Source organism: Corvus brachyrhynchos, unplaced genomic scaffold (genome assembly GCF_000691975.1).
Source record: "Corvus brachyrhynchos isolate BGI_N302 unplaced genomic scaffold, ASM69197v1 scaffold220, whole genome shotgun sequence".
Lineage (NCBI taxonomy): Eukaryota > Metazoa > Chordata > Aves > Passeriformes > Corvidae > Corvus > Corvus brachyrhynchos.
This window is the reverse complement of record NW_008236209.1, coordinates 4,459,801-4,469,592: the sequence shown is the minus strand read 5'-3', so window position 1 is coordinate 4,469,592 and position 9,792 is coordinate 4,459,801. Positions and strand designations below refer to the sequence as shown.

Genomic DNA, 9,792 nt, shown 5'->3' with positions numbered 1-9,792 from the left:
CTGCTGTGTTCCCTGAGTTGCAATAAAATACTGAACTTCTGGAATCTCTTATAAGTTTCTTGAGATGAGCTGCTTTTAAAGGGCACTTATGAATACAAACCTTTCCTGTACATGGGGAGAATAGTGGAGAAAATCATGCTATTGATTGCTTTGACTTCTAAAAATGTGTTTGAACCTCATTATTATTCTCTTCTCTTTGCAGTGGATGATGTTGGAGAGAAATTGGACCATATAGGAAGCACTCCCTTGAAGATCAGTACCGAGGTGGCAAATGATGATGTTGCTAAAGATGATGGCTTTGGTTCAGAAGTTATCAAAGTGTACATATTTAAAGCTGAAGCTGAAGATGATGTCGAAATAGGTACTTTGATATCCTATTTATTCTTCCAGTTTCGAGATCTTTCTGTTTGTTCTTAATTCCACGTAATCCAGTGACTGGAGTGTTTAGTAGAACGTGACATTTGTGGAGGCTGCCCAGATGCAGCAAATGCTGGTTGTGGATTAGTCTCAAGTTCTTTTTTGATTAGCAGGGCTATTTTCAGGCAGGCAGAGCCCAAATGTAGAAGTGGCTGTGTGTCTGCAGCTGTTTTTTCAGCTGCTGCTTTTCTCTAACTTTGCAAGACACGAGTGTGTCAGTACAGCAGAGCCTCTGGAGTGGATCCCTTTTGTTGCTGGGAGCCTTTGGTGGATTTTGGTGATGATTGCAGAGAGAGGGGAGGATTTCTGGGGCTGCTGGTGAAGCAAGGCACTCAGAATTGCTCTGCAGTTCCCTTTCCACACAGATAGACCAGCACTCCCAGTGCTCTGAGGGGATGCACAGCTCACCTGTGTGTGTTCTTGAAAAAGAGAGTCCCCCTCTTGGTTGTCCTTGGAGCTGGAACCTCTGGATCATTCCCAGGCCCTGTTCCCAAAATACTGTGTGTTTCTCTGGGGATGGTCTGTCAGTCTCCAGGGACAGAAGGGACAGACCTTCTGCTCATGCAGCAGCAGGAAGAACCAAAACCTCTTATGGCTGAGAAGTAATTCCCAGCAGGGATGTTCTCTGAGCTGCTCTCAGGGAGGTGGTCCCAGCAAATCATCCCATTCCCTACTTGGGAGCACTCCCTCCCCTCAGCAGGGCTGCTGCTGGCGGTGCTGAACCTTTGCTGCCCAGCATGAGGAGCACATAGAGGAGTCTTGACCAGGAATCCGGGAATATCCACGATTCCAGGCTGTGTTTGGGGCAAGGTTAGGGTTGCAGTCAGGTTTTGGTGGGCATGGACAGCTGTGTGTCTGCAGTGGCAGCCGAGCTCCTCCTGGCACACATGGAAGGCTCGTGATCCCTGGGCAGGGGTTGGTCAGGCTTGAATTTATCAGGACATGCCCAGAGACTTTTTTCCTCATCTCTTCCAGACTATTAAACTTGCATGATTTTATGACAGACCTGGATGTAAAAACACTTAATTGGAGTTTTATGAAAAACGGTTTTGTTGTAAACGAGAAAAAAATACTGAAATCTGAAATTAATCTTACCAGTGGCTTGTTCACATTGACTTGATGTGTGTCACTTCTTTTTGTTCAAGGTGGGACAGAAATTGTCACTGAGAGTGACTTCCACAATGGCCATTCTGTAGCTGGAGTCATTGAACAAGGAGGTGTTGGGAGAATGCAGCGAGAAAAAATGGTTTACATGGCTGTTAAGGACTCTTCTCAGGAAGATGAAGATATTAGTAAGCATAATAAGAAACATTTTTGTTTCTCATGCTGTTTGTACACCCATATAACCATCATTCTCAAGGACATTTTTAATTTTTTCTGAAGAATTCTTCAGCCTGAAGTAGTAGAAAACTAAGCTCATCTTCCCTAAAAATAAAAAACAGGCTATAATTATTATAAAGTGATGTGGGTAATGCACTTTGTGCATACTGTGTGCAATCATTTCATTATTTATATTAAATTTAACATGTCCATGGATGAAGTTAATGAGGTTAGTCATACTTCTTCTTTTTCTATTTTCCTACTGTGAATTAAGCAGCTTTCTGACAAAGAGGCAAATGTCATCAGTTGCAAGTTTATGAATTTGTATATATTGGAAATTTTGTGGGCATTTGTTTTGGATTAGTATTTATTGATACATGTTTTCTCTCTTTAAGGAATGTCTGAATAAGCAATGAACCCTTAAATGCCAAAGGAAGAAAATTAATTTATAATGAGTATCAATCAGAGTGAGAGCAAATTAAATGAAGGAAAAGTTAGGACAGGCAGAATAAAATTAAAGATTTATTCTCCTCCCTTAATCCAGGCTGTGCTGAAATAGCAGATGAAGTTTATATGGAAGTTATTGTAGGGGAAGAAGAAGCCACATCCCTTCCAGACACCCAGCTTGAGGACTCTGGCGTGAATAAAACGTTTGTCCCCGTTGCTTGGGCTGCTGCTTACGGTAGGAACCTGTGCTTCTTTCCTGACAATCCCTGCCATTATTTCCTCCCTCATCCAGCTGCCAGAATCTCTGGGATGACCTCACTTTGCTCTTGGGGTTTGGAAACAGCTCCTGATCTCTGCCATCCAATGATTGCTGTGTGTTGAGTTTCATGGAGTAGAAGGAAAGCTTGTTAGGAGAAGTTTTATCTTGTTTTTGATCCCAGCTCAGATGTACAGTGTGTGGGGTTTGATGCTTAATATTGAAGATCTTAAACAAGAACAGACTTAGGTATTTTTCATTAGCTGGGAGGAAGGGGGAAAGACTTCAAAAAGGGAATGATAGGAATAAACATGTAAATATGTTCCTAATAATTTCAGTTTATATATGTGTCTTAAGCCTGTTAGTCCTTCAGGTGAGAAACAAAAAAGATGATTTGTTTTCAGATAGCGGAAGTGTCTTAGGATATATTGAGAATCCTGTCTATTCTTTTCTATTATTTCCTTGGATTTTGGTGTGTTAAATGTTTGTTAAGGGGGTACCAAGTTATCCATAGTTTCTGTTACAATTAATTAAGCAAGTTAGTGAAAATTCCTTGGTGTGGTAATGAGAGCCCAGCAGCTGGGCTGGTAAAGTGCTTCAGAACCACAGAGCTTTGGCACATTACAGCAAATACTTCCAGTGCAAAATGAGGAATGTGCTCCTGAGGTATTCCTTGTGCATCTCCCAGAGCTCCATTGTGCTGAGAGGCTGATAAGGGCCAAGTCCTCCTATCTGGCTGCTTTACTCCAGAAAGATAAGGTGCTTCCATCTCAGGAGCAAAGTGTGCCTTTCAGATAACCTCTGCATGGGTATCTGAAGGGATAGATGAGGTTAAAAGTTTGCAGAAACAAGCATATTAATAATGGAAAGCAGGAGAGCCAGCAGGGTAAGCATGCAAACACAGGTGGGGTGGATAAACCCTCCCAGAGATGGGATTTTGTCTCCTGAGGCTCAAGATTACACAACACTGAGCTGCACATCTCCACTTGGATGGTGTTAACCTGTTACTTATTAGCTAAGTTAGTTTTCTCTCATTATCAGGCTTTCAAAAGCATCATCTTTAAAAAGAATACTGTTTTATAATGACTAAAATACCATTTTCTGCAGGAGATGAAAGAAGGCTTCCCCGAAGATACGAAGATGGTCAAGCGGCAGGTGAGAGCTTTTAACAGCATTAAAACTAAAACTGTCTTTGAAAAAATAGACATTTCTGTGTCAGTGCTCCTAATCAGAGATGCAAAGAATGAGCCATAAATTAGATATTGAAGGACTCTACAGTCTTTCTCTACTATTTTGAATTTAAAACAATTCTAGATGTCTGTAAGCCTTCGAAGGGGGGTGGGGAAGTTGGGAGGCACTGCCAGATTTTTAATGTAGTTTTGCAGACAGAAAAGAGATAATGCAGTTGTTAAGAAGTAAAAACAAATTTAATAAAAATCAAAGAATATATTCAGAAAGGAATCAGTGTTTAAACAATCATACCCTTGACTTTTGCCAGGAAAAGATAGATAGTGGTTCCTATTAGCACACTTCTTTTTGATGTATGTTGGTGGTAGAGGAATGGGCAATGCTTGTTTTTAAAAAGTAAATAATGCTGCTGTGCAATTCCAGTCGTCAGTCCCAAAGAAACAAGTTGTTTAAGGTTTTTTATGGTGTCTAATTTTTGTTTCTAGGAAATAACTTGGATACACGATTAGAAAACAAAAACGGTAATGCAACACAGTACCTGCAGATTTGTGATAGCATTAGCACTAATAGAGTGCTCAAACAAAAAACCAAGAAAAGGAGGAGAGGAGAGGCCAGGCAATGGCAAACAGGTAAACACTGGATGGTTACGGTATTGTCATGGAGTGCCACTTACTCCTGTCCTATTCCTTTTCTCTTTTTTAAGCTGATGCAGAATTAAAAGCTATAAATGATGATTTGCGTATTTCCTGTGTCCTTCCCCCCTCCAGTTCTGTGCCTAGAAAATGTCATATTTTGCTATTCAGTTAGTACACTCAGGGCTGATGCAATTCATTGGAATGTTGCAAGCTATTAAAAAGTACCCATGGCTATATTCAGTGCACATGTGATATTCCTGATCTGTTTGAGCAGTTTCTAAAACAGAACTATATAAACTATAGGTGCTGTGGATTGGTTGTTTTTAAACTACTGAGCCACTCTCTCTCTGCTGCAAGTGTAAGTGCATGAATCTGAACAGCACTTGGATGATTGAAAACTTCTTAATCAGTAAATGTGTTTCCTTCATAACTTGTTTTTGTTTGTTCAAAAACAGCTGTTATAATAGGTCCTGATGGACAGCCCTTAACAGTTTACCCTTGTCATATTTGTGGGAAAAAATTTAAATCCAGAGGATTCTTGAAAAGGCATATGAAGAACCATCCCGATCATATGATCAAGAAGAAATACCAGTGTACAGACTGTGACTTTACAACTAACAAAAAAGTAAGTTTCCACAATCATCTGGAAAGCCATAAACTTATAAATAAAGTTGATAAAACGCACGAGTTTACAGAGTACACGAGAAGATACAGAGAGGCGAGCCCGTTGAGTTCCAATAAACTCATCCTGAGGGACAAGGAGCCCAAGCTCCACAAGTGCAAATATTGTGACTATGAGACTGCAGAGCAGGGGCTCCTCAACAGGCACCTGCTCGCAGTCCATAGCAAGAACTTCCCTCATGTGTGCGTGGAGTGCGGGAAGGGCTTCCGCCACCCCTCGGAGCTGAAAAAGCACATGAGGACCCACACGGGGGAAAAGCCATACCAGTGTCAGCACTGTGTGTTCAGGTGTGCTGACCAGTCCAACCTGAAAACTCACATCAAAACCAAACACGGCACCGACCTGCCCTTTAAATGTGAGCACTGTCCCCAGGCCTTCGCCGACGAGAAGGAGCTGCAGCAGCACACAGAGCTCTTCCAAGGGCATAAGACTCACCAGTGTCCCCACTGTGATCACAAGAGCACCAACTCCAGTGACCTGAAGCGACACATCATTTCAGTGCACACCAAGGATTTTCCCCACAAGTGTGAGGTGTGTGAGAAAGGCTTCCACCGGCCCTCGGAGCTCAAAAAGCATAGCGAGACCCATAAAGGGAAAAAGATCCACCAGTGTAGGCACTGTGACTTCAAAACGTCCGATCCTTTTGTACTCAGTGGGCACATCCTCTCCGTTCACACCAAGGACCTGCCTTTTAAATGCAAAAGGTGTAAAAGGGGCTTCAGGCAGCAGAATGAACTGAAGAAGCACATGAAGACCCACAGTGGCAGGAAGGTGTACCAGTGCCAGTACTGTGAGTACAGCACCACGGACGCGTCGGGCTTTAAGCGCCACGTCATCTCCATCCACACCAAAGACTACCCCCACAGGTGTGAGTACTGCAAAAAGGGCTTCCGCAGGCCCTCCGAGAAAAATCAGCACATAATGAGGCACCACAAAGAGGCCATAATGTGATAGGTGAGCTCCAGAAGGAAGCGATGTAGAAACTGCGATATGCTAATTGGGGAAAAAAATAAATCTCACGAACTGTTTCTCCTGGTTTCAAAGCTTGATATTAAACCATAACTTCACATTCTTTGTATTAAAAGTCTTAAAAAGTATTAGGGTTGGCAGGGGATCTCATAGCCCTATGATTGTTGCTTATCAGAACCTAAAGAGCACTAGAGAATGCAGAGGATGGATGAATGTCTTAAATTTGCAGAAAGATGGATGAATGTCTCCAAGTGAAAAGTATTTGCCATTGCTAAGTCTAGAGGACAGGGCAGAGCTGATTGTGTGACCCATTCTGTCAGTCCCAACGTGTGTCTCCAGTATGGAAACAGATCCCTGGTGGGGTGAGCTTCAGAGGCTTTGCAAAGGAGCCCACTCGTCACTTCTTGTGCAGGTTGGAACAGGGAGTTTTAGTCAGACACTTCATCACAACGTTTTCAATTGTGCCTAGAAATTGAATTCCAGAACTGGCGAAATTTGGGGGGTGTCCCTTGTTTGTTTTGGTTTGGGGTTTTTTTTTAAAACATTTCATAGGGAAACTTTTTGGTTTCCTTTATTAGTTTAGGTCCAAGAAGCATTTTTTTACTGGTTTTCAAAGCTGCTAACCTATTTTATTGCAGGATATGATGTTTAAAATAGAGCATTATGTTACGGTCTCAGAGGTGGTGTTCTGGTGCTAGGGTTAAAGATGTATATGTATATAATTTCCCTTTTTTTATCTGAAACTACAGTTGAATGTTGTTCAGTATGGCACATATAACAAAATTAACTTTGAATTTGACTTTTTTTTTAAAGGATAAAAATGGATGCAGCTCATAGTGTTGTGACTCAACACTAATTTTTTTCCTCGCTACTTTAAAGTCTTCTCTAAAAAGAATATTAAAAACAGTTGAAAACTGTAGGGGTTTTTTTAATTAAAATTCAAAGTACTTAGAAGTTCTTTAGGACAGTGTTCTTAACAGGTATGACAGTTACTGTCCTACCTCCTAATATGAAATTTTCCATATAGACATAAAATAGCACCTTTTAATCGATTCTTTTAAAAAAAGATCTATACCATGCTATAAACATGCATTTTCAATCTGTAAGAAAGTATATATGCAGTATTTAACCAGAAAAATCTGCTGCCACTAGAGTTTGGAGGTGGATCTTGAGTTTACAGTGTATACATTTAAAATATGCATCCCTTTAAAAATGCTTTGTGTTAGCATGCTGCAAATCCAATGGCGCTTATATAACGAGCTGGTCTAGGGCTATTTAATGAAAAACCTGGTCATAAATGTTATGCATATAATGTGTATTTTTTACTTTTTAGTTGCTTCATGTTTGCACACAGCTGTTCACATGAGAAATTGTAACTTCATGCTATATTGTGGCTTTGTGTTCCAGATAATGTTCATATTTTGTTTTTGCACCAGATGAGAATCAGTTCCTTGAGAATAAATTTTTTTTATATTTCTAAACTTCAGAAAGTTAAAATTTGGGAAATCTCTTAGACAAATAAGTGTTTTATGTGGCTGTAAAAAATGATGTACACGCTGTAAAATAAGATTGTCACTGTTCTGTGGGATTATTATTTCTAAATGTGTTACTCATCGTAACGGGCATACAATAAAACGCATCTCTTGCACTCCAGATTTTTTGGAGTTTCCTTTTCATTTCTGGTGTTTAGGAAAGTCTCATTCTCTGTAAATATGCCTAATATTTTTAATTGCATTATTCACTAATTAATATGTGATCATGTTTCAAGTAAACAGGTTACTGCAGGTCTATTTATCAGGCTGTTTAGGGGAGAACATTGGGTTTGATTTAACCCTTTGAATGTACAGGTAAGGTATTTGTGTTTGTTTTGCTTATTTCTGAAATAATTATCAAATGTGATACTGACATTCCCTTGAAATTTTTTTTTCCTTTAAGAGCACAAAAGACTTCTCACATATTTTGGGAAAACCCAGGTACGTTTTGTCTTTTTATCTGTGTAATAGAACAGCTTGCAGAATGAAATGGTAAAAACGCTGCGATCCTAAATTCCCTCTCTTTTTAGAATACTTGAATTACAACATCAGTAACAGATTAAAAAGCTGAAGAAGAACATGTGATATTAAATGAACCCTTCATCGAGGATTTCCAAGGTGCTGTGAGCCACTGAACTCGTGGGTTTTGCACAAAGAGCAGAAATTAAGCAGACAGGAACGACTTCATCTGGTTTTTGTTGCTGCTTTTCCTTGCATGCCCAGCAGTCAGAAGGGAAAAAGTCTTAGTGCTTTAAAGCTGTGGATTTCTCACAACGTCAGTGCTTTGTTCCTGAATGTTACGTTGACTACATCGACTGAAGGAGTTTTCTTCGTAGCAGCCTGAAGATGATCCCTGGCTCTGCCCATGGCTGTGCTGGCTCATTTTTCCACCCTGCAGATGGACCAAATAACCAGGTAATTGTTCTGTATCAGGAGGTTGATTGCTGTTCTTGACATAAGATTTTACTAGAAAGTGGCATTTTAAATCTTCGGAAATGCAAGGATAAAATGTCACCTGAATCCTCAGCAGTTTGAGGGACACTTCCCAAATCGTTCTCTGTGCCCTTTCCCAGTAAATATTTAAGAGCTGTGACAGACAGGTCAGGGGTGCTTGAGCAAGCAGAGCCTCACACGTGTGCAGGGCTTGCTCTGAAATGTCAGATCTGTTTGGTGCAGCTTTTTATTGGGCTGACAGGTGCAGTTAAAAGTGATTCACATCCTGATCATTAGCTGTGTTTTTCTTTCCTCAGGTTTCAACTGCCCACAATGAAAGGTAATAAATTTGAGAGAAAACACGGAAGAGCAGCAGCAGAACTCTGGAGGTAAAGGTGAGGTACTGGGTGTGGGCTGGTGGCTGCTGGACTTGTCAGGGACTTCCCAGCCAGGGCCCTCTTTGGCTTTTATTTTACAGCTGAGGCAGAGAAACTTCCATACTGTAGAAAGGTCAGTCAAAAAACAGAAGGCAGTTTTCTCCTTTTCACTGCAAAACAAGACTCTGCATTCTGGCAGATAAACACAGGGCAGAATGTAGATTGTTGTAATTATATGAAGTTAATAGTGTCTGATTTTTTTCTAATTTGTTCCTGAAGAAAATGTAGAAGTCTTGGTGGACCTACCTGAAATGGAGGTGGGAAATGAGCTAAGGTAAACTGCTTCTAACCAGCACTTACAGAGCTGGGTAAATGAGAAAATATGTTTTTATAAACTCCAGCAGAAACCACCTTAGGTAATCAGTTCCAGTTCCACAGCACAGAGGGGACAGCTGAGCCCACAGTAACAGGTACTTTATAGTAAAAAACACTAAATTTGCTTTTTAAATAAATATGGTCTGAAAACAAAACCAGCTCCTAAATAAATGGCTATATGCTTTATCTACTACTCTAATTCAGCTTTTTGACCACCATGTATTGCTTTGTGTTTTGTGTGAGTACAGTGTGTAGTTACAGCCTCTGCTCAGTAGCATTTACAAGGTCTGGTGATGTTCAGATTCTTTGAGGAGCTGTCCTTGCTAGGCCAGGACAGAGCTGGCTGGCCTGAGCAGGAACCCAGGCTTTTTTCTAAGCAGGCTACAGCTCTCCTGGCTGCGTGAGGATGGTGCTTCCACTGTGATGGATCAGCTGTATTTGAAAACAGAGCATTTGCCTGATGGTGGCCTTTGCCATGGAATTGTGTCACCACACCCAGCAGCTCCTGGTCTGAGTCCTGTCCCTCCTTAAGGGAGTTCCCTGCATGTCCTGTGCTGTGCCATGGAGTGGAGGAGGCACAGGTTGGTGTCACTGAGGGGCTGGTTGGGAAATCCATGGCTGGGATGAGCTGTCATTAACTGTGGCTATTAATAACTCCCAT

The 9,792-nt window shown here is 41.0% G+C and overlaps 1 protein-coding gene across 2 annotated transcripts in view; it reads left to right on the top strand.

Moving 5' to 3' along the window:
* The window catches only part of ZNF711 (zinc finger protein 711), a 16,499-nt gene extending 8,930 nt beyond the window's left edge, over window positions 1–7,569 (top strand). Inside the window, exons 3-8 of one of the 2 annotated variants that reach the window (XM_017742511.1) lie at window positions 203–361; window positions 1,563–1,709; window positions 2,282–2,419; window positions 3,548–3,595; window positions 4,114–4,149; window positions 4,719–7,569. In XM_017742511.1, coding sequence (XP_017598000.1) covers window positions 203–361; window positions 1,563–1,709; window positions 2,282–2,419; window positions 3,548–3,595; window positions 4,114–4,149; window positions 4,719–5,896 — 1,706 coding nt within the window. In that variant the 3' untranslated portion in view covers window positions 5,897–7,569. Of the gene's footprint in view, window positions 1–202; window positions 362–1,562; window positions 1,710–2,281; window positions 2,420–3,547; window positions 3,596–4,113; window positions 4,258–4,718 lie in introns of both variants that reach the window. The other variant, XM_017742505.1, reaches the window with a different exon arrangement.
* The last annotated feature ends 2,223 nt before the right edge of the window (window positions 7,570–9,792 follow it).